We start from the raw sequence: 25211 nt of genomic DNA on the forward strand, positions 1-25211 counted from the left end.
GTCATGAGAAGGGCACTTCACCTCTGTGGTATACTTCCTCAAAACCCATAACCAGGTCTAATTATGAGAAAACATCAGATAAACCCAAATTGAGGGACATTGTACAAAAAAGCTAATCAATATTCTTCAAAAGTGTCAAGGTCATAAAAAACTAAGACTGAGAAACTGTCACACACCAGAAAAGATCAAAGAGATGTGGAATCCTGGGATGGGCTCCTGGAACAGTAAAAGGACATTGGAGGAAAACTGGGGAAATATGACTGAAGTCTTTATTTTAGTTAATATCATTGTACCAATGTTAATGTCTTAGTTTTCGTAAAGGTACCATAGCTATTTAAGGTGTTAACATTAGAAGGAGCTGGGTGAAGATATACCATGATACTCTGTGCTATCTTTGCAAACGTTCTAGAAATATAAAATTATTTCAAAATAAAAGTTTACAAAAAAAGAATCAGGGGAGTGACATGATTACATTCACATTTTAGAAGAATCCCAGTGGTTGCAGTGGGGAAGACGTTTGGAAGGGGAGAGACCAGAGTAGGGAGGTTACAAGGTCTTGCTACAAAAAGTCAGGAAGGGATAGTGGAGGCCCAAATGGGGGCAGAGGCAGCAGGAATCTGGGGCAATGGACAGATTGGAGAGAGCTCTAGAAGGAAACTCAATCAGATCTGGTGATGGTTTGGTAAGGAAGTACGAGAACTCAAGATAACACCCCGTTTTCAACCATTAGATGGGCAACGATGTCATTCATTGAGATGGAGAAAACAGCAAGAACAGGTTTCAGGGAAACGTTAGTTCAGTTTTAGACCCGTTGAGTTTGGAGTACATTTAATATATCCAAGTGTCCATCAACAGATGAATGGATAAATAACATGTGGTATATCCAGCGGTCCCCAACCTTGTCGGCACCAGGGGCCGGTTTTGTGGAAGACAGTGTTTCCTTGGGGGGGGCGGGGATGGATGGTTCAGGCAGTAATGAGATGGGGAGCGATGGGGGGTGGCAGATGAAGCTTCGCTCGCTAGACAGCTGCTCATCTCCTTCTGTGCGGCCCAGTTCCTAACAGGCCGCGGACCACCATTGGTCTGTGGCCTGGGGATTGGGGACCCCTGATCTATACAGTGGAATATTATTCAACCTTAAAAAGGAATGAAGTTCTGACGCATCCTACAACACGGATGAAACTGGAAAATATCATGCTAAGTAAAATGTCAGATAGTTGAGTAACTGAGAGCAGGCCAATTCATAAAGACAGAAAGGTGAATAAAGGTTACCTAGAGTCGGGAGGAGGGAGAACTGAGGAGTTATTATTTAGTGAATACAGAATTTCTTTGGGGGATGATGAAAAAGTTCTGGAAATGGATAGTGGTGATGGTGGTACAACATTGTGAATATACTAAAATGCCTCTGAATTATACACTTAAAAATGGTTAAAGTGGTAAAATTTTATACTGTGTATATTTTACCACAATATTAAAAAAAAAAAAAAAATAGAAGGCCATGGTTAATGCTGCAAAGAAGCCGAATACGATAAGCTCTGAAAAATTATCCTTTGCAGTCTGTGCCATGGAGGCCGTTGGTGATATTTCCAGAGCTCTTGCAGTGGAGAAAAGGTGTTAGAAATCAGATTGCTGTGTGTTGAAGGATGTTTGGGAAGCGTGTGGACCAGGCACTGGCAAACTCTGGCCAAATCTGGCCCGCTACCTGTTTCTGTAAATAAAGTTGTATCGGAACACAGCCCACCCCTTCCTGTATGTATTGCCTTCGGTTGCTCTTGTGCTACCCCAGCAGAGCTGAGTAGCTGCCACAAAAAGCATGTGATCTGCAAAGCTGCAAATATTTTTTATCTGGCCCTTTACAGAAAGTTCCCCAACCCCCGGACTAGACAAGACCCCTGGTCTTTCAAGAAGTTTGGTTTTCTTAGACAATTCCTGCATTTCTGGTGAGGTTATTGAGTAGATGACAGTGCCCCTTCAGTCACCTAGCATAACAGACCCCATGCTAAGCAATAATAATAATGAATAAGCAGGAGAAAGAAGAGGAGGAAGGGGAAGAGAAGAAGTTCATTCCTTCCTTTCTCTGATGAGATATTATCCTCACCATTACCTTCTGTCTCTTACAGTCCTGGAAAAAGGGATTGAAAGTCCCTTCATCCAACCGCCAAAAAAACTCCCCTCTAGTATATTGTCACATGACTGGTGATAATAAATGTTCTGAAATGGCTACAAACTGCAGTTTGGTTTAAAGTTTCCTCATTAATGCAAGAAAATGCCCACAACCTGAGGCTTTTCAAGTGTTTATTAATTTACTTTCTGGGACTGAGTGCCAATACTTATTCAGATCAAAGAGAAAGCCCATGTCTTTAGCACTTACTGTGTATCAGGAACTATGCCAAGTTTTGTGCCTAGGTGACCTCACTGATAATCATCAAAACCCAGCAGATGGCCTTTCCCCATTTGACCAGTGGAACGGCTGGGGCTCCCTGTAGGCTTTAGCAAGACCTACTCCCCAGCCTGCTCCTGTGCTCCTTCTGTCCATAAGCCCCACTTTGATGGTCAATGTGATTCTGCCCAGAGGTACGGCTCTAAAGCCATCCTGCTTTCATGCACTCTGCCAGTGTCATCCAATACCTGGGTTTCACTTGTTCCCACCTTACCGTTTATTTTTACATCGTCTGCAATAATTCCTCAAGCTCTTGGTTAGACACAGAGACCCAGTCAGGCAGCAGGAGGCGGTTATAGTGGCTTCCTCAGTTCCCATCTATTCATGTCCAGGTGATCGGCACATAAACGCATAGCAGTCAAATACATATGGTGTGACTTCTTTCCTCCTCGAGGCTGCTCTTAATAGCACAGCCTTTGACTGCCTAGGTTTCTGCAGACATCAAATCAGAACTAAAAGGGAACTCAGAGGTCATCGACCCAACCCTTGCCTGTACCACTGAGAAAACCAGCCGAGGAGCAGAGAGGGTTGGCAACTTATCCAGGCACACACAGCTTGTCAGTAGCAGATCCTGGACTAGGAAGGCCCCAGTTGTTCCAGCTCCCAGCCTAGGGCTTATCCTGCTGCAGTTCACTGCCTCCTGCCTGCCTCAGTTGATGAAGCAGGGGCCGTCTGCCTGCCTGTGGAGTGCTTACCTTGGAGCCCTTTTCATGAATGAGACCAGATGCGGAACTCCACATTGATCATTTCTGTCCCTCCCCTTTCTGCTTTCGGTTAAAGGCAGCCCCCCAGCTCCCAGCTGGCTCCTGTCCCCTCCCCCAGCCGGGAGAAGTTATTACATGAAGAGATCAGCTTACCAGTTTTCTTCCGAGCAGAGGCTGAGCTCGGAGCTCCGGGTAGTACAGTGAGCGAGAGCCGAGGGAAGCAGCGCGGAGCCTAGCGGAACTCCAGGGCTGGAATCCCGAGACACAAGTGCATCTGCTAGCTGTTAGCACTTGGCAGACGGACTTCTCCTCTAGGGTAGTTCTAACGTTGGGTAATAATGTTTGTCAGCTACCTGATATTAACATTGCTCCACGTTCAAACAGCAGTGTTAGCAAGACCTGGGGGAGAGGTAAGCCAAATAAAATATCTTGTCAGAAGTTGTATTTTCGTCGGCATTATATTTCCTCTTCTATCTACCAAGAGGGATTCAAGGAAGGGGTTTTTATGGTGTGTAAAGAGTCATGCTTGATTTTGCTTTTTTAGACTTGCCTTGCCTTTTCTTATAGGAAGACTTCTTTTCTTCTTGAAAAATCCTGTAATTTCTAAAATCTTCTTCTGGTACAGCTGCCACACCAGGGCATTGGCATGGTCTTGGTGACAGATGCCTGGAGCATGTACGTTTCTAGTTCTGCTGTTGCAAAAAAAAAAAAAAATTGTACATGTCAGATTCCAATAGAGACTATTACCTGTTGTGAATTTTTCTCCAGTATTGCATATGCATGCTAGAGGGTGCATACTAGAGGAATTGCTTTTCTTTGCTGCTTTTGCATTACATTTTCCTCCTTTTTTTGCTTTGATGTGCTTGGAAAAAATCTGTGTTTAACTTTGTATGATAGGTTTGAAGAAGGGTAGTGATACATAACAGGGCTCAGAGTGTTCCAGATCTACTGATCTACCATAGAAGGGAGGCATGTTTAAGACCCATGAGGATGATTTTTTCTTATTGGTTTAGCTCATATGTTTGCTGGATACATTTTTGAACATCATAAATGCCTGTAGGAGCCAGTTTTTGACACAGTGATTGGAAGGGATGATCATATGGGCTGGAGAGGGAAGCACCTAGGTGTATCCACCCTCACCTGCAAATAAGCCTGCAACAAATTTACCTCGTCCACTGCTTTTACTCCTTATTCTGATGAAAAGTATTGGAGACTGATGGCTGAGTAATGAAAGGACAGCCTTTTTCCTGAATCCATCTTCCTCTTTGAAAAGCCAAGTGAAAAGTGTATCTCCTAGAAAGGCCACTGGGCCACTGCACAGCTCTGCCTTTTGTTAGCATTGTGGGGACGGAGCAAGCTCTGAAAGCCTCCTGTAATGACTTTCCCTTTTCTAAGAGGAGTGGAAGTGAGCTGCTCCCAAATCCAGGCTGCAAGGAAGCTATGGTTGCAGCAGGCTCTTTACTCTGTTCAAAGCAGACATGGTACAGAGGCGTGCAGCAATGGGTCATTTGTTCTAGGCTTTTAGCCTATTAGTTACCCATGTCTTCTGCTCTGCAGATATTTTCTGGGCCTGTTGGGTGGGAGGAGGCGGGGTCTTGAATGGGAGCTGGAGGAACTGAATGGGTTAGTGATGCGGAGGCGGAAAGCAGACCATTACCCTCTAGTTGCAGTTGAAGTTCTCAACTTCCCTGTTGATTTTTTAGTGGAGTAAATGACAAATGGGCCGGCCTGACTCAGCCTGGAGCGCTTAAGCATGTGAGAGGAGAGCTCATATGGAAAATATTTCTATCACCGCTGCATACGCATATGGTCTGGGGAGACCCCCATACAGAGCAAATCACAGCGCTCCAACAGCCCCTCAGCGGCGTGCCAATTACTCTTATTAACAGCGGGGCCAAGGGCAGGCTCCAGTTACCTGCACACAGCTGGCTCCCAGGGAAGGCCACTCTGCAATGCATGTGCTTCAAGCCTTGTGTCACATGCGGAGAGGCCAGTGGCTGTTTCACTTTACAGTCAGCACAGCAGATGAAAAATTCAAGGGGATTACATGGGCTCATCCAAATCTTGACTGTTCAGACAGCACTTAGCACTCAGGAGAGGAAGGCAGAACTTCTGTCTTTTGAATTAGAGTGTGTGTGTGTGTGTGTGTGTGTGTGTGTGTGTGTGTGTATGTGTGTGCCTAATACTCAGAAAAGCCAATCAGAGGTGATGAATGCCTGCTGTCTCTTCCTTTGTTCTACCCTGCTATGCTAAATAAAGACCCTCCTGTGCCTTTTCCTCTTTTCTTTCTAGTTTACCTTCCTTCCGTGTGTGTGCGCGTGTGTGTATGTGTGTGCCGCTGCAAAGCCTTGGCTCCATAACTACTGTGCAACTAGAAAACTGTACAATTAAGATTCCCGTCCCCTTGTTGGAAATGAAACGATGAGGAAGAACATGAGTATGAACTGCTCCCCCTCCCTCCTTAAAAAGAATGTCGTTTATATGGAGCTTTGGAGAATGTGGCATTTCTTTATAAGAGCCTCTTTTTTTATAACCATGTTACTTACAAAACGCACCCGTAAACATGTGGTGTCATCCCCAAGTCACCCGGATTTTCATTTTCTCAGCCAGCCGGTTTTCTTGAAGGTTTTAATTACCTTCCCTTTAGATGTTTATAAAAGCACATGAGGAAAAAGAAGGAAGGGGAAGAGAGTGTCATACACCTCGTGGTGTCTGGCTGGCTGTGTTCTCAGTGTGGATGGACGCCAAGCAGCAAACTCTGAGCGGGAGCTCACAGACTCAGTTTTCTAGGGTGTGAGGTCCTTCCAGATAACCAGGGGCTGGCAGGTGGTGGGAAGAGAGGGTGAGATTCAAAGCAAGTCTTATTTAGCGTCCTGTTGCTGGCACTGTTGCGTTGGTGACTGTCAACCAAGGACAGAACAACCCAGTATGGGGTCGGTGCATGGGTTGGAGAACAAACACAGAGAAGGACTGTTCCCTCTTTCATTTTCTGGTTGCAGGAGCATTAAACTAAGAACACTGAGGGCCCTAGAATGCTTTTGCCTTTGTCACAGTAGGACAGCATTGGTGTTCACTTGTATAGACTGTGTGCATCCCTTGAAAGAATGTAAAGGACCGTAAATCAGGCTGGACCTTGGGTGCATTTTTCAGTGTGGGAAGAGTGCCAGGATCCAGTTTCTTTGCAGGTTTCAAGAGAATGGTGTTTGGGGATGTGTGTGTACATTTCCTGAACTTGGACTTAACCTTCTCAGATAAGACCAATGCGATACAGTTATATGTGCAGAGGGGGTGGGAGAGGCAACTGGAAACCTGTATAGTTGGTACACTGTGGTGAGACAGATTCCTAGAAGTGAGCCAAAAAGACGTTAGTTTATTTTAATTTTGATGAAGCAATTTGGCAAAACGTATCAAAATTAAAAATAAATATCTCAGCTGCTAACAGGTACGGGCTATCTTTTGTGGTGATGAAAATGTTTCGGAGTTAGTGGTAATGGTTGCACAATCTTGTGATTGTACTGAATCGTACCTTTTAAAAGAGCACATTTTATGGCATGTGAATAATATCCCAACTTACTTAATTAAAAATAAATAATAAGTATCTCTTTGATGCAGCTCTTCCATTTCTCATACTTTATCAAAGAGATCTACTCTGAGCGTGCAAAATGCCCTCTAAACCATTTTCCACTATGTAGCTGTTACAGCAACCTCAATGTCCCTCAGTAGGGGACAAATGCACCCAAAGTCCAGCCTGACTCACAGCCCTTTACATTCTTTCAGGGGATGCTCGCAGCCTGTGCAACTGGACACCAATGCTGTCCTATTGTGACAAGGGCAAGGGCATTCTAGGGACCTAGAGTGGACCTAGCATCAAACCTCTTAGTTTAATGCTCCTGCAGCCAGAAAATGAAAGAAGGAATAGTCCTTCTCTGCTTGTTTTCAAACCAGTGCACCGACCCCATGCTGGGTTGTTCTGTCCTTGGTTGACAGTCATCACCAAGGTGTTCAGAAAGAATGGGGTAGCTCTACACGAACTGATGCGAAATGACCACCAGGATGTGTTGTTAGGTAAGAAAAGAACAACGTGTATAAAATGCTACCCTTTTTGTAAAATGTGTTAACATATTTGTCCATCCTCTCTCTGGAAGGATATATGAGAAAATGAGGGAAAAAATAGAGTGGCTGGGGCTTCCCTGGTGGCGCAGTGGTTGAGAGTCCACCTGCCGATGCAGGGGATATGGGTTCGTGCCCCGGTCCGGGAAGATCCCACATGCCGCGGAGCGGCTGGGCCCGTGAGCCATGGCCGCTGAGCCTGCGCGTCCGGAGCCTGTGCTCCACAACGGGAGAGGCCACAACAGTGAGAGGCCCGCGTACCGCAAAAAAAAAAAAATAGAGTGGCTGGGGAAGGAGAGCCGGTGAGACTTATGATTTACTATATACCTTTCGTACCTTTTGAATTGTGTGCAGAGAGCATGTCTTATCAGTTAAAAAAAAAAGATAAAATGCATGATGTAATAATAAATCACTTAGTAATAAAATATGTGATATAATAGATAACATCCTCAGCAATTGCTCATAGCAGGTGCCAAGGTGACTTAATAGGCATAACACAAGTTCAGGTCAATGAAGTGATTCCTTAAGGGCTAAAATGATGTTCTTTAGGTGGCTCATTCATTCATTTAACACCTACTTAAAACCCCTCTGTTGTCTCATTTGACGATGAGGATAAAAACAGCAGCTATTTTAAGGGTGGTTGGAAGGATTGCCACCAATCCACAGACTCACAGATATGGAGGACAGACTAGTGGTTACCAGTGGGGAGAGAGAACGGAGAGGGGCAAGATAGAGGCATAGGATTAAGAAATACAAACTACTATGCCTAAAATAAATAAGCTATAGGGATATATTGTAGAGCACAGGGAATATAGCCAATAACTATAAATGGAGTATAACCTTAAAAAATTGTGAATTACTGTGTTGTACACCTGAAATGTATATAATATTGTAAATCAAGTATATCTCAATTTTAAAAAAAAGATTTTTAAAATGTGATCATATGTGTAGAGGTTTTAGCTTGGTGTGTCAGGCACAGAGTAAACAGCACTTATTGGCTATTACTACAATTACTATTGCAAATGCTACCAGAGTATGCAACCTCAGTGCTGAAAAAAAGAAGGTAAAAAAATAAGGTCTGCTGCCGCATAGCACAGGGAGATCACCTCTGTGCTTTGTGACCACCTAGAGGGGTGGGATAGGGAGGGTGGGAGTGAGGGTGACACAAGAGGGAAGAGATATGGGAACATACGTATATGTATAACTGATTCACTTTGTTGTAAAGGAGAAGCTAACACATATTGTAAAACAGTTATACTCCAATAAAGATGTTTAAAAAAAAATTGGGAAATGTTTAATGAGTGAATTGGGATGATGGGTTGCAAAAAAAAAAAAGGTCTGTGTCTTTGATGAGCTTATACTTTAAAAGGGGCACAGAGTGCAAACAATTAATGATTATGCAATAAGAAGGTATCTTTAATTGCAAGAGCAGAGGCAAAGAAGCAGTGAAATCTGCCTAAGAAAGTGAAGAAAGATTCCACAGACAATGTCAATTTGAAAAACTCAAAGTGTTTTGCATTGGGGCTCTTCAAGACAACCCCCAGGTTCAGTGATTCACAGTGATTCTATAAATCAGCATATAGTTGCACTTACAGCTGTAAATTATCACAGTGACAGGATACAAGAAAACCAACAAAGAAGAAGGTGTATGGGGGTGAAGCTCGGGGGAAACCAGATGAAAGTTCCAGTGATGTGGAGTCACACAGGGCCCACTTCATTCCCCCAGCAATGTGTTGTGACAACACGTGTGAAATATTGCCAACCAGGGAAGCTTGTAGACACTCAGCACCTCAGGTTTTTGTTGGGGGCTGGCCACGCAGGCACTCTCTGCCTGCCATGTGCCAACATTACAGACTCCCAAAGGGAAACAGCTATTCAGCATAAACCGAATTGTTCATACAGTACATGCAAGTGAGCCACTCTTACCCGTTCTGGGAATGGTGAGCACCCTCCCCAAATCCAAGTTCCCAGACACCAGCCAATGGCCAACCTCATAAGCAGGTGTGTTTTTTTTTTGTCTGGGTTGGGTCTTTGTTGCTGCGCGTGGACTTTCTCTAGTTGCGGCGAGCAGGGGCTACTCTTCGATGCGGTGCGCGGGCCTCTCATTGCAGTGGTTTCTCTTGTTGCAGAGCACGGGCTCTAGGCGTGTGGGCTTCAGTAGTTGTGGCACCTGGGCTCAGTAGTTGTGGCTCGTGGGCTCTAGAGCCCAGGCTCAGTAGTTGTGGTGCACGGGCTTAGTTGCTCCGCAGCATGTGGCATCTTCCCGGACCAGAGCTCGAGCCCATGTCCCCTGCATTGGCTGGCGGATTCTTAACCACTGCGCCACCAGGGGAGCCCCATAAGCAGGTATTTTTAAAGGAGAGTAGTCAGGTCTGCTATGTTAACTCCTCTGCACAGATGGGTAGGCAACTTAAGGGGAAAAATAGGGAGGGAGGATGGAACATCCTGGAACAGGCAGAGGGAAAAGATATGAAGAGACGCAGAAATAAGAAAGAACGTGGCATACTCTGGAAGCAGTTCAGCTTACACAATCATATTGTGAGGGATGTGTCAGGAGAAGGTTTGTCGGTCACCTGGATCCTGAGGGTTGGAGTTTTTTTCTGTGCCTTTGGAAGTTCCAGAAATTCTCTATCTACAGTCTTAAGATTATATTTTTATGACATCATTTAGATTACCATTGTGGAACATTTTCTTGGTCATAAATTATTGAAATTATTTCCTAAGGGTTAAAGTAAGTGAAATAGTGAAGGTAAGGTTGTTTTGTAAGCGGTGACAGACTTTATAAGTAGCTAGCCATCATTTTTCGTCCCTGGAGTGTTATTTGTGGCAAATAGGAATGAAGGATCAATGTAATGCCCTGAGTGACTGATTCTTTGTGCACAATTCTCAGTGGTCCCACCTTTCTTTCACCTTCTTATGAATACAGTTTTCAAAACCAACTATGTGGAACTACCTTGATAATATAAGACCTGAGTTTGAGTCTTGGGTCTACCATGTTTAGCCATATGACTTTTGACATTTTTAATTGTTCTTATTCTTTAATTATGAAAGCTGTTGTTATTGTAAAACAAGTTAAAGCAATAAAGAAATGCAAAGAATAAAAAATTAAAGGTTCCTCTTTACCCTCACTTCCTACCCTATCCATCTTCCGTCCCTGGATGAAACCATCAGTAACAATTTGGCATTTGTTCTTCTAGAACGATTCCTACACATTTACAAGCATAAGCGTGTGGGCATATGTGGATATGTGTGTCTATGAGTATATGTGTGTATATGCCTAAGACTTGCAAATAATGACAGTTTTGCTTCTTTTCTGATACCTGGTGCCTCTTGTTTCTACCTCTTATCTAATGCAATTGCTAAGATTCCCAGGATACAATGTTGAATTAGTGCAATGAAAATGAACATTCTTGTCTTCTTCTAGACTTAAATGGGAAAGCTTCTAATATTTCATCACTAAGTGTGATGCCTGCCAATTGTTTTAGGTAGATAAATTTTATCTAGTTACAATTTCCCTTCTATGTTTTTGTTGAAAATGGTTGTTGAATTTTATCAAACCCTGTTTGCCTTCATGAAATGCTGATATGGAATTCTCCTTTAATCTACTTAGATAAGGAATTATATTAATAGATTTTTTAACGTTGGGTTCTCTTTGCATTCCTGGAACTTAACTTTCTTAATCATAGTGATTTATTCATTAAATTTGCTGATGGATTTGATTTGTGAATATTTTATTTTGAAATTTGTCTTTTTTTATAAAAATGAGTACGATTGGTTCATGGCTCTCTTTTACTGGGCTAGGCTGGGGTTTTGCTAGTTTCGTAAAGTAAATTCAGAAGTTTCTCATACTTTAGCGTGCTTTGAAATAGTTTAAACAACAGAGGAATGAGCCTTTTCTTGAAGGTCTGTTGAACTCAGTCATGAAACCAGCCCTTTTGTGGAGTGGTAGTCTCTGAGTACCTTTTTTGCCTTCTCTTTTATTTCTAAAAAATGTGTAATATTTAATATATATGATAATACATATAATATATAAGCAAGTTATAAAGTAAAATAATAAAACAAACACCTATGAGCCCACCACCCAACTAAAGAAATAAAACATTTTCAATAGTGTATGCTGCTCCTAGTTTTGTCCCCCTCACTTCTCTCCCTCAGAGAGAAACATCATCCTGAATTTTATGATTATCATTTCTTTGCTTTTTTAAAAATAATTTTATCACATATGTATGTATCTTTAAAGAATATTTTGTTTGATTTTGTTTGGTTTTGAATTACATAGACATGGTATCTTGATTTTTTTTAATTCAACTTGATTTTTTATTCAACAGGTGGATGCATATAGCTGTATTTCATTTATTTTCACTGATACCTAGTGTCCTTCTATACGAATATACCATTTTTTTACTGTTGATAGATATTTAGGTTCTTTCCATGTTTGCTTTTATTTATTTTTTTATTATAAATGATACTGCTGTGAACATTTTGGAGCATATCTCTTCACATATATGTGCAAGGATTCCTTTAGGATGTGTACCTAGGAGTTGAGTTACTGGGTCATAGAGTATGTGTTTGTTTAACTCTATAGTATAATGTCAAATTGATTTCTAAAGGGTTCCATCAATTTTCACTCCCACTAGCAGTGTTTAAGGGTTCTCAATTATCTATCCCCTTGTCAATGTTTGGCAGTATCAGACAGGCTAATTTTTGCTGATACATTAGGTATAAAACGTTATTAGTATATGTTAATTGACACTTCTCTTTTCACTAACTCTTGCAATATAGTATAATTTTTACATGTGTACAAGTTATTCACATTTTGTTTTCCATGAAATGCCAGTGCATGACTATTTTCTGATTTTAAATTTGGTGCTTCTTTTTTCACCACTGACGTAAGAGTTCTCTATGTATTTTGAATACGAATCCTCTGCTTGTTATTCCATGCACTATTTCCTCTTTCTTTGTGTTAACACTTTCTATGTCTTGTTTAAGAAATTATTGAGCCCGAGGTTATGGAGCTATTATCCTATGTTCTTTTCTAAAATTATTGAAGTTTTGCATTTCACATTTATGTCTTTAATACACTTAGAATTGATTTGCCTGCTTATTTGCCTGCTTAGTGTGAAGAGGGATCTAATTTTTTTTCTCATATTGGCAATCAATTGTTGCAGGACCATTTATTGAAATCTCTCTATTCTTACTTTTGGGGAGTGTCTCAGTTATTCTTAGACATTCTTTATGAAATTTGAAGTTAACTCATCAATTTTCCTTGAAAAATCCTTTAGAAAATTTAATCAGAACTGTATTGAATCTATAGATCAATATAAGAGCACTAACATTATCCCAATATTGAGCCCTTATATCCATGAACATACTCTAAACCTTACATTTATTTAAGTCATCTTTGAACTTTTACAATAAGGTTTTATAATTTTCTACATAAAGGTCTTGTACACTTTTAATTTTAGATTTATTCCTACCTACCTTGTTATATTTTTGTTATTGTAAATTATGTTTATTTTTAAAGTTATTTTTAAAATTTTGCTAATGCCTTGAAATGCAACCAGACAACTTGCTAAACTCTCTTATTGATTTAAATCAATTGTCTGTAGGAACCTTTTTGATTAAAAAAAATTTTTTTAACATCTTTATTGGAGTATAATTGCTTTGCAATGGTGGGTTAGTTTCTGCTGTATAACAAAGTGAATCAGCTATACATATACATACATCCCCACATCTTCTCCCTCTTGCGTCTCCCTCCCACCCTCCCTATCCCACCTCTCTAGGTGGACACAAAGCACCAAGCTGATCTCCCTGTGCTATGCGGCTGCTTCCCACTAGCTATTTATTTTACATTTGGTAGTGTATATATGTCCATGCCACTCTCTTACTTCGTCCCAGCTTACCCTTCCCCCTCCTAGTATCCTCAAGTCCATTCTCTATGTTTGCGTCTTTAACCTTTGTGATTTCTAAGTACATAATCATGTCATCTGTGAATAATGACTTTGAATAATGACCATTTGGGTTTTTTTTCCTTTTTCAATTCTTTTACCTTTTGTTTCTTCTTATTTTTATTGCACTGGCTGGAACCTCCAATAAAATGTTGAATAGAGGCAATGCTATTTTGTTTCTGATTTAAAGGGAATGCTTCTAACATTTTGCCATTAAAAATGAAGTTTGTGGAAAGTGTTTGGTTGTATTGAGTTGATAAATTCTCTTATATTTGTTAAGAGATTTATTCTTTTTTTTTTTAAGAGATTTATTCTTTAATCATGAATAGGTATTGAATTTTATCTAAGGCATTGCCTCTGTCTATTGAGATGATCATGTGGTTTCCTTTAATCTGTCTAATTGCAGAAATAGGCATTATAATGTTAAACCATCCTTGCATTCCAGGGATAAATCTGACTTGGTTGTGATGTATTTTGATTTTTATTAAATTAATTCTACATGTGACTATTTTTTCTAGAGGATTTTTAAAAATCTGTAGTCAAGAGTATTGAATTGTATTAAATGGTTGTAGGAAAATTAAACGTTCCTATTTCTTCTTGGGTAATGTTTGAAAGTTATATATGTCTAGGAATTTGTCCATTTCATTTAAGTTAGCCAGTTTTTTAACATAAACATGTTTATTATATCCTCTAATTATCTTTTCAGATGCTGCAGATGTCCTTAGTTTTTTCCTAACATTGTTCCTTTATGACTTCTATTTTATTGACCATTCTCACCAGAGGCCTGTCAATTTTATTAATCTTTACAAAAAAATCAACTTTTGGCTTTGTTGACCCTCTGTACTGAAGCTTTGTTTTCTATTCCTTTTTAGTTCTGCTCTTCTTTTTACTTCTACTTTCTTTGAATTTATTCATTTGATTTTTTTCTTTAGCTCCTTAAATTTATGTTTAGCTCATTAATTTTCAGCCTTTAATCTGCTCTAATGTAAGCATTAAAGATGGTACTTTTTCCTTGAAATATCACTTTTGTTGCATCCTTAAGTTTTGACATATAGTATTTTTATTATTCAGTTTTAGTGGTTTTTAAAATTGTCATTATGATTTTTTTGACCCATCCATTATTTAATTATATTTTCACAAGTATGACCCATGCTCATTTATAACTTGATTGCATGGTGGTCAGAGAATGTGGTATCTGTAATACTTATTCTTTTAAATTAGCTGAAACTTGCTTTATGGCCTCATATGTGGACAGTCTTTGTAAACATTCTAAGTGTGCTTGAGGAAAATGTTCATTCTTGATAACTGGGTACAGGGACTATTTATATATGTATTCAATCAAGATTGCAGATTGAATTTTTCAAGTCTGTATCTTTGCTAATGATTGCCTGCTTCATCTATCAATATTTGAAAGAGACATGTTGAAATCTCTCACCAGCTGTTCTGTTGGCCTGTGGTGGGGATGGGGCATGACTGACCTCACTGTTTTTCAGGGAGTCCTGAACTTGATATTAATGACCACTCTTGCTCAATGGCCCCTCCTGCTCATTGTACCTGTGGTTTCTGTGTTTAGAATTTTTCCATCTCAGCAATAGTCTGCTTTAGTAGTTTTTTTCTGCTGTGGTTTTTTGCCGACATAAAGTTTCTAATACTCAGAAATAACTCAAAAATTGTTTATCTGCTGATTGTATCCTTACTTCTTTTGTAGTTGTTTTTATAACATGTGTATCTTTTCTGCCATCTGAATGGAATTTTGGAAAGTAAATAGAAAAACAAATACTTTTGCTCAGTCTACCATCTTGACCTTTGTAAGATACATTTTTATCCTTTCTTCTTTTCTTCCTTTTCCTCTTTCTCCCAACATGTGTTTATTGGGCAAAGAATTTTTCTAGACCTCTGTTTCCTCATCTATAAAATTGGGATAATAGTATATTCATCTCAATGCCATATAAGGAACATTAATAAGATAATGTCCATGTAGGTGCTTTGCAAACTGTAAAGATCTATACAAATGCAAACTACAACCTTTAGCACCTTTCCTTAACTTTCCTTTCCTTTTGTATAGCTAATGTTATAAAGCAGCTCAGCTACATTAGAGGGAAGTGATTCATTGTGGTTGGCATATCATGAGAGCCTCAAACAAAATTTTATTTGCCACTTTTTGAGAAAATTACTCGCCAGGAAACTACTGGGTGCCTTAATAGAAAGTCACAAGTTTGATAAATGGAAGTATTTATTCAGTCTAAAAACTAATGCCATAGTGGGTGTCCTTTTCCCCTATTTTCTTGTACTGTATTGTTGGCATGCATACTCAAATTAGGCATTTCTTCTTTAAAAATATTTTTTTTTACTTAAAATACTTATTTGCTGATTCAGCATATTATATAAATTTATTTACTTTAGCTTAGAAAGTTAATATGAACTGACAGAAAGAATGCTAAAATTTCAACCCAGGAATATTTAAAAGACAGAATGAGTAATTGATGTAAAAGACCAAGTGGTTTGTATTAGAATGTACTGAAATCTGCCTATCTACAATTATTTTTTTTCACATTCCTGTGTTGCACCACGGCAAAAGTAAACAACTCTCAATTAAATTCAACAGCTCTGTATTGAGTACTATTTTGTGTATGAGGTTTGTGCTAAGTGCTCTGGGATTCATAAGGAAGTGAGAACCACCTCTACCTCCACTGTCCTCTAAAGGTAGGCATGAACAATTAGGTTAGTTAAAGCTAAAATATAAACTACTCTAATAAACACATTACACCCTATTGTGAGGATCAGGACCAGCCTTATGGAAAAAATAGTATTTGAGATGAGATTGAAGAATGCTTAAGCATTCTATAGACAGATAGTGGAGGAAGCCATTCCCAGCCTCAGGAACTATATGAATAAAGAAAGGTCTTAAATTGGGAAAGGTAAGGGCATATTTAGACAATGGCAAATAATTCTTTTTTTTTTTTTTTTTTTTGGTTCGCTTTGGCTAGAATGTCAAGTACACGCACGTAGTGGGAGACAATGCATGCGAGACAGCTTGGGGACATATTGTACACAATACAATTCCAGCCTTAAAGAAAGGATTGAGGCTTTCTTTGTGGTCAAATATTACAATTTTTGTAAATGTTCCATGGCAGCTTGTGAAGATATACTTTACATTTTTATTATAAATATAGATGTATATAATACGTGTGCATTCTTCCATGTAATTATATCATTCCTTCCCTCTGTGTGGGTATGTTCTTATATTTCTGAAGTTCTACTAGAAGTAACTAAAACTAAATGATTTATTAAATATGTTCCAACTTAAAAACTCTCTGAAGCTAGAAGTGACCACTAAACTACAAATGCATATTGTGAACCCCTGAATAGCATTACTGTCTTTAGTAGAATGGAGAAGACCCATGGGCTTTGAGGCACGTGGGCCTGAGCTTGAATCTCCAGTCCTGCACGTTCTTAACTGGGCAGGGTCAATGACTTCCCTAAGCATCTTTTCTCTCATCTTTAAAACAGGGAGGATTGTGTCAACATCATAGTTTTAGTGAAGATTAAGGAGGTAATTTCCATAGAGTGTTTGGTACACAGCCGATGCTTGATGGCTGGCAGTTTTCCTGGTTGTAGACGTATTTGATCTCTCAAGCCTAATGGAAAGGGATTCTTCAGTAAAGCTTCAAGGAGATATTTGTCATATTAAAGCAGAATATAAAGTGAGAGGAAGGAGAGGGAGTGAACGTGGATTTGGGAGGAACGTCCATGGGAATAAAAAGAGAAGATCCTACAGAGGGGAGGTTTATGGTCAAGACACCGCAATGTGGCTCCAAATTTCTCAACCAAATATTATGGAGGCAAAGGCTCTGACTGAGAGAGAAAGGAGAAGAGAATATCTAGGATGCTTTAAGATGGGAAGGTAGGGATGGCCCATTGAAAGGCCAGAAAGAGCAAAACTAGGATTCTTAAAGCTAGAACAAGTCAGCCACACCTTCCCTGTGGGTGAAGGAGGGGGCTAGGAGGTCACTGTGGTTTTCCCAGCAAAAGGGTGGAAAAAAAACACCCTGTCTTCCCTAGAGCCAAAAAGTGGTGTTAAACACCAAATTCCAATCTCTTAAATCATTATTTGAGAAGGAACCTCAGAGATAATCCAGCCCAACCCATTAATTTTGCATAGGAGGAAAATGACTCTTTTAGAGGTTATGTGGCTTTCCCAAGACCACACAGTTGCTCATCCCAGAGCTGGAGGGTGAATGGTCTAGAAGCAACATGATCACTGTGGGCCTAGTTGTAGCATCTGAAACCTTTGGGCGAGTGAAAGCTTGGGGGTAACTTGAAAGACGGTGGTTGTAGCTTTAAATCTTTGTGGCTGCAGCAGTCAAACCAGATGCATTAAATGTGTTCAAAGCTATTTGTAAGAGACCTCAGCTGTATACAGTTTGTTCCCCAAGTATGCTGACCCGTGGGATGGTTAGATTTGTGCACCAACCATCTGAGTCTGTTGGAAGTTGGTGGGGAGGGAGGAGAAAGGGTGGAATCCAGGTCCCCACTGCATTCAGCAACACATTATTTTTGGAGGGCCTGCTATGTGCCAGGCACTGTTCTAAATGGTTGGCATACATCAGTGAATCAACCAGACAAAGGCGCTGACCTCACATTCTAGCTTTCTGGCCCAGGAAGTGTAGCAGCAAAGCAGGGCTTGGATGTGGTGCAGCTTCCATTTCATCAGACCTCCCGCTCCCTGCTCATTCCCAGAGTCTCACACTTCCATGACACCCCTAGTGTACCATCTCTGGTCCTAGAGCACCCTCTGCTTTGACACATAACGTAACATCAAGCCTTGGATCTGGTTTGACCTCCATTGCTCTCTTAACTAGTTTCCCCCATGAGCAGCTGGTCTCAGGGTGAGCCTGTAAGCGCCGGAGGCTGGAAAACCACCCCTACCTCCTGCATCATCCTGTGGTACACAGTGCTGGACCCCAGGTGCATGCAGGTGGCATACATTTATAGAGGCTTCACGTAAGACTGGAGCAGAAAAGCTGTGTCATGACTGATGAGGACACCCTTCAAAGACGAGAAGTCAGCAGAGTCTTGCTGGGGGACCCACTCCCAGGACTACTCCAGGAATCTTCCCTGTGAGGTACAGGTAGTGAAGACCCAGTTAGTGCCCTGGGGGCAGCTCCTTTGGAACCATATCCTCTAAATGCTCTGGAAAACCCATTCAAAGGGAATTGAAATCCCAAATGCCACTGAAAACATCTAAGAACCATGAGTAAGCACTGTGGGATTGGCGGATGAAGGGGGACCTCTAATCATGAAGCATTTTGATGAGTAACAGAATTCTAAGCCAAAACTTGAAGCCAGGTACACACCATAATGGTTAAGCCAAATAACATTTTGGCTCTTATTCCTGGAGAAACAAAGCACACTGAAATAGAAAGGTAGTACATTTTTTTTTAAAGGTCCACTTATTTTTATTGGGTTCAAATAACCTAATTCTAAGTACTTACATGGCCTCTGATTTCCATGTTTCATAGCATGTCTGTCAGTAACCTCAATAGAGGTGGCTTTGTCTGGCCTCAGAGAAGGTTGTTATCCAACCAGGACTCCCTACTTCCCGGTTACTGTTTCCATCTCCCATAAATGTATCCAGCTGATGAGTAAAGTCTTAAGCCCAAGTGGCAAATGTGTATCAAGGCCCCCACCATTCACCAGCTCCCAGGGCTGTCGTTTGACATGCAGGTCTAAGGCAGCCCTGACTTGTTAGTGGTGGGATGCGTTGGAAGTGATGGGAGAGATCACTCCAGTTTCTGCTCCAGGACTCTCTTGCAAGTTTAATTGTAAACAAGCATTGAATTGGAAGAGGGAACAACAGACAGATTTTCCTGGACCTGAATGAACCTCTGAGACCACAGGACATAAATTACTGGGGTACAGTAACAAGAGGAAAGACATCATCCTGTACTTTATTGACAAGGGAAGAAAAGCAAAGGAGTCATTAAGGTTTAGATGTTCTCAGACAGCTTCTGAGGTGCTCGGGACACAAGTGTGACAATGGCAGACAGAAGTAACTCTTTATGGCCACACAAAGGCCTCAGTCCTCTGTTCTCCCAGGGCCACTAGAATGGAGACAGACCAAAGACCCAAAAAGGTTATGGGAAATCTGAGGTTCAGGGAGAGGAATAACTTGATAAGGTCACAGCTAGTACTTAAAGAAAAGTAATGAGTAAACCATTTCATTTGGTTTTGTTTTAGACATTTTTTTGCTGAAATTTAATAGTGAATTCAAGTACCCTTCAGGCATTGTTATTCTGTAACAGTGCACCATTTGAATGTTGTGTGCGTTTTCTCTTTATAAGAATGTAATCAAATAAAACAAACTAGCTGTGAATTAGCCGTGAGTAAAAATACCCACTTTCTGAGGGTTGAGAAGTTTGTGGTCAGAGGTGTCCATGCATTTCTTTAATTCAGGGTCGGCCAACATTCCCAAACCAGTATTTAGGGAGCATCTACTTTGTGCTCAGGTGCTCAGGCTAGCAGAGCTCTCTGTGATAGAGATTATTATCCCATTTTTTAAATGAGAAAACTGAGCGAGGCAGATAAGGAACACTCTGACTGTAACTTGTTAAAGGCTGTAGGACTCCTCTTAGTTCCTCAGCCACGCTGGGGGATACCTCCCATCCTGAGTTTCTGTAGTACAGACCCTGATCTCTCGGAACGTTTTGCCACATAATTCCCCATTCCTTCCTACACTGCAACCAGATCTTGTGGGTTATAATTGACTCACCGTGCCTCTAGAGAGCCCTGTCATTTCCTCTCTTGGCCTCTAAACTGTCCTCTTAGCTCTTGGGCCTCCCTTCCTCCCTCCTCATGCCCTCCCACTTCCTTGGTCACATCTCATGGACAGATGTGATGGCTGCTCCAGACCCTAGCTCTTCTCTCCACAGGGCCACCTCCCCATCTCCAACCCTGAAGGCTTCTGCTGAACAGACTGGGATGCTCTGAAAAACACCTCAGCAGAGAGCACTGTGATTTTCTTTTTCCCTGAAAGCTTAAACTCACGTAGGTATGGCATATTTTACGTCAAGGAATCTTAGAACCGGAGGGGACCAATCGACCAGCCCTCTCTTGTTAGAGATTAGGAATCTGCAGGCCAGATAAAGTTATTGGCTCCACTTTATTGGCTCCAGTGCTAAAAGTTAGTTCTATCAAGTGGACCCCTCACCCCGAGCAGTGAGCAGGTGGCCATGGCATTGATTATGTGAAACTGTCCGTGGCTGTGCTGGACGTCCTTATACGAGGCAGCAAGTGGCAATCATCATGGTGTTTACTACATTTCACTAGATCTCACAGCATCTAGGTTTTGGTTTGGGTTCCCCCAGACACAGACTCTGAGCCAAAGATCCTAGTGCAAGTGGTTCATTTGGCAGGTGGTCACAGGATACCCCAGTAGGGAGTGGGGAAGTAGGGCATGGAGGGAGGCACTCAGGACAGGTGTGTTGTCAAGCCAGTGACCATGTGGGCACCTGGGGCTCCATCTGGATGGGGGTCTCTGAGAGTCATTGTAGCACATACCTCAGAATTATTCAACAGAGGAGCAAGGAAGCTGGCATATTTGCCCACCTACTTGGCCTCATCTTTTTAAGGACCTACAAGAGGAAGTACATCAGCCATCAGAAGCAGGAACACCAGGACACCTGATCTCTGTGTGTGTGTGTGTGTGTGTGTGTGTGTGTGTGTGTTTGACTTACAAACACTGATTTTGATGACTCATCATTCTTGCTTCTCAGTCTTTGCAATTTGGAAGCTCAGAACCAATTTATAACCCACCTCTAGCTATTGGATAAGACCTTATGGGAATACAACCCTTGTACCAACCTTACCTTTTTATTTCCCTTCTCTCATTTATTTTCCTTCTGCCCCAGTTTCTTTGTAAATTTATTCTTACCCTATTTGTGCATGCCTTTAAAAGGCTCCTGGAATCTCTGTGTTGGTATAAGTTGGGTACAAATAAATACAAAACCAGATTACACAGTTGAAAGAGACAAATCTGGGACTGCCAGGTTGCTGCAGGCAACTGCCAGGCTGCTGACTGGTCTCTAGCTTTACCTCAAGATTTTTTATCTGGGCTTCCTGGTCTTCACACAAAGGTCTTGACTGCATGGGGAACCACAGAATTCTTACACATGCATCGAGTTTGTAGTGAGTCACCAGAGAACTGCAGATAAAGGAAAATGCATGTGTTCTTCAAAGTGGCTGCAGAAACAGTGCTATAAAATAGGAGACTCCTGCATCACATGGGTAATATGACCAGGGTTCCTGAAGGCCAAATCAGAGCCCACGAGTCTCAGTTTTGCTGAATCAGGATTCAGGACCCTTTTGATAACATGGAAAATAGAAAAATAAATGAAGGCAAGTACTAACAGAAGCGCCCTCCAGAACTTCAATAGCTGTGATCTTACCTCTCTTTTTTTAGGCTAATATTTAAAACATTTCCTCCCATGCATGATTTTTTGCTTAATATTTTTTACTACTTGTCTGTATGGTATACAACAAATTTCCTTTAATGAGTATGTATTACTCCTAAATGAAGAGAAGATGAAGAGGTATTTCCTCTCATAAGAATATATTTTAATCATGACATCCCCTTAAATATCTTGATTTTCTAAAAATACATGTTTTGCTAAAAGCATCCAAGGCAAAATGTGGCCTGCTGGTCAGATAGCCAAGGTTTGGGTTGTTTTCTTTGCTGGTCAGAAGCCCTGAAGAAATGAAGATTCTGCCCTCTGATATTCATGGATGTGAGTACAGACCCATGCTAATCTTTCTTTGCCATTTGGTTTCACGTTTCAAGGAAAATATTAAGCCAGATGTCACAGTTAAAAGGAGCGGGGAAGAGGGACAGAGAGGAAGGAAGGAAGGAAGGAAGGAAAGAAGGATTGAAGGAAGGAAGGAAGGAAGGAAGCAAGGGAGGAAGGGAGGAAAGGAGGGACGTTGCAAACCTGGACTCCACTCTTGTTTCTTTCTCTTTCTTTTGTTCAGCAATCAAGAATGTGAATTGAGCATCTCTCCAAAGTTATTTATTTATGACTCCTTTATTCTAAAAAGTGTTGTAAACAACCATAAAAAGTGTAGTGAATGTAACATACATGGTAACAAGTAAGGGAGGAAAATGGAGCAAAGGGAACACTTAGCATAAGAAAAAGGATAAAAACTAGTGTCTAAAATCCATGCCATTAAGTCCCGCTGAGTATGGGTCAGAAATTTTACTCTGCGCTTCATGGTAGCCAAAGCAAAGAAGGAAACACAATCAAATATGTGACTCATAGGTCGGGGGAGAAAAATGTAATTCATTTTGGATGGGGTACTGAGCTAAGTATTTTGGAGAACATATAAAAAGGAGATAAGAGATATTAGCCCTTGGACTCAAGGAGTCAGTGCCACTACTTACGAGGACAAATAATAATACTAACTACCATCAACTGAGTGCTTCTTTTTTTTTTTTTGCGGTACGCGGGCCTCTCACTGTTGTGGCCTCTTCCCGTTGCGGAGTACAGGCTCTGGACGCACAGGCTCAGCGGCCATGGCTCACAGGCCCAGCCTCTCCGCGGCATGTGGGATCCTCCCGGACCGGGGCACGTACCCGCGTCTCCTGCATCGGCAGGCGGACTCTCAAACACTGCGCCACCAGGGAAGCCCAGAGTGCTTCTTATATGCCAAAAGCACAATCTCAGCCAATGTACTCATGGCACAAGAATACCATGCATTAAGTACAGCTGCTTTTATTTGTAAAAGTAGAATTTGTGGTGTATAAAAGGCTTTCCCATTTGTATTTACTTAATTACTCAAAATAACCCTTTGAGATATTGGCCAGGAAGACATTGTTTTTCCACAAGGAAGGCAAGGTCATATAGCTAATAATTGGTGGACCTGGCATGCAAATCCAGATTTTTCTGATAGACCGTTTCCACTACCTTGTGATCTAGGCGGCAAAACTGTGGTGATGGAAATAGGATAGTTGGCTCGAGGATCTTAAGCTGAGTTTATGTGAGGTGTCTACTCCCAGGCCCGCCATAAACAGGCTGTGGGGTATTGAGAAAAAGTCCCTTTTCTTCTGGGACCAGCAGTATCTTCAACTGGAAAATTAGAAGGTTGATGACTGTCCAGGCAGATTCATTCCAGCTGCAACAGCCTGTTCATCTCTGGGTTTCTATGGCTCCAGGCGGTTTCCCAGACTACACTCCAGGGTGTTCCTAGTCATTTCTGCATTAGCAGTTACTCTGTGGTACAGCTTGGCTGTGCCTCTGTGGGCCGTTTAACCTTCATCATTGTCCCAGCCTGCTTGAGGGCCGAGCTGGGCTTTCAAGCTGCATGTTAAAGGCAGAGAGAAGCCAGAACTCCCTTTAAGCCTGAGGTTTCCCACGGGGTGTTTCCACGGCATCACCAGGACAGGTTTTGTTGTTTCTGATTGATGCTTCATCTTCCATACATCTTCTGGGAAGATTCAAGGTGGAAAGTTCCTGAAGTTGAATCCAGACCTAGTAAAGAACTCACTTTTTTCCCCCCTTTCCTGTTTAAGCCTCTTCTGAGCCCAAAGATCCCATGTACACATCTTGGATTCTTACAAGTTAGCTGTGTCTCTGTGGAGGGCTTCCCTGGGGGCTAGAATGTTGTGTGTTAGTTTCCTGTGCCCAGATAAATAAACCCTATCCTAAGCTGTAGGCTCCAGGTTTGCTTCTGGCATCCCTTTGCCTCAAAGTTTCTGTATTGAATAAAACAGAAATGTTTAGCAAATCCCAAGAAATTCCTTGTTTAATGGAAAAAAGAGATCCCTGAGTTTATATTTCAAAATGTGATTTCCATGTTCCCACCATATTAAGGCAAGTTCACCTCACCAAATCCCCAGATGTCTGGTATGCTTTTCTAAAAATGCCTGTATTTAGTCCCTAGAATGCATTTCGAGTACCTATTGTGGACAGGATTCTCCTCTGAACCCTGTAGGAGATAGACTCCCCAAGTGAGACTCAAACCCCACCCTATAATTTAGTTGTAAAGATTGCATTAGAATCTATAGGAAGTGTCAGCTCTAGCCTGCAGACCGGCTTTCTCCCTACATGTTGATCGCCTATACTATGCAATATAGCATCTTCATGTGGCCACCTGTCCTCCTTCCTGATAATGGTAAGTTTAGCTCTGGGACTGGCCACAAATAGCTTATCTCACTAGCTAAGATGCCATCTAGCAACTGCCTTGGCAATTTCTCTACAAGTTATATTTTCTTTCTTCCAGCCTCTTTGAAGAGTGGGTTTTTTTCATTTGCTACGTGCTTCTGCCAACCCTAAACTGCCCTCCCTCCTAAAATGTTTATCTTTTTTCCTAAAAGTAATTTATATTTATTGTTGAAAGAGAGACAGAAACAGAAAGAGACAGCATGCAGAGAGAAACTTAGAAAAAGATAATAAAGAAAATATAATCCCACCACAGCAAATTTACTGCTGTTAATATTTTGGATTTCCAAAAGTTTGATTGCCTGTGGTTATTTATCCTCAACCCTTGCCAATTATGTGAATTTCGAGTTGGTGGATAATAACTATATTATATAGTGAGAAGTTTTCCTCTGTCATTAAATCGTCTTCAAAACCTTATTTGTTAATAGCTGCACAACATTCAGTTGTACGGGTGAAGCTGTCATTTTAACCATTTCCTTTGTGCTGGACTTGTAGATGGTTTCCACCTTTTAACTTCAAACCTACCGATGATAAGGTGGTAGCTGTAGCTTGGTAGCCACTTACAGAGTGTATAGCTCACGTCTGGCACTGGGCTAGCTCTGGGGATAAAGGAAGAAAAGGCACTGGCTTTGCCCCCAGGGAGAGGGGTTGTGAGCACTGTTTCTGGGTGTGTATCATGTCTACTAACATGATACTTAATATTAGGGGCCCTCCCTTGTAGCATAGCAGAGTCTGAAAGGGCTTGCTGAGTCATCTAATGCTATGATATTCAGTATAATCTCAGAGTTATGTATAT

The 25211-nt window shown here is 41.2% G+C and overlaps 1 protein-coding gene across 2 annotated transcripts in view; it reads left to right on the forward strand.

Moving 5' to 3' along the window:
* The window catches only part of THSD4 (thrombospondin type 1 domain containing 4), a 556774-nt gene that overhangs the window by 354469 nt on the left and 177094 nt on the right, over positions 1 to 25211 (forward strand). The window contains exon 1 of one of the 2 annotated variants that reach the window (XM_059055987.2): positions 3311 to 3554. The exons of the other annotated variant lie outside the window; for it this stretch is intronic. Coding sequence (XP_058911970.1) covers positions 3483 to 3554 — 72 coding nt within the window. The 5' untranslated portion in view covers positions 3311 to 3482. Of the gene's footprint in view, positions 1 to 3310; positions 3555 to 25211 lie in introns of those variants that run through there. 2 annotated transcript variants of the gene reach the window in all.

The sequence above is a fragment of the Kogia breviceps genome, chromosome 3 (genome assembly GCF_026419965.1).
Source record: "Kogia breviceps isolate mKogBre1 chromosome 3, mKogBre1 haplotype 1, whole genome shotgun sequence".
NCBI classification, from domain to species: Eukaryota; Metazoa; Chordata; class Mammalia; order Artiodactyla; family Physeteridae; genus Kogia; species Kogia breviceps.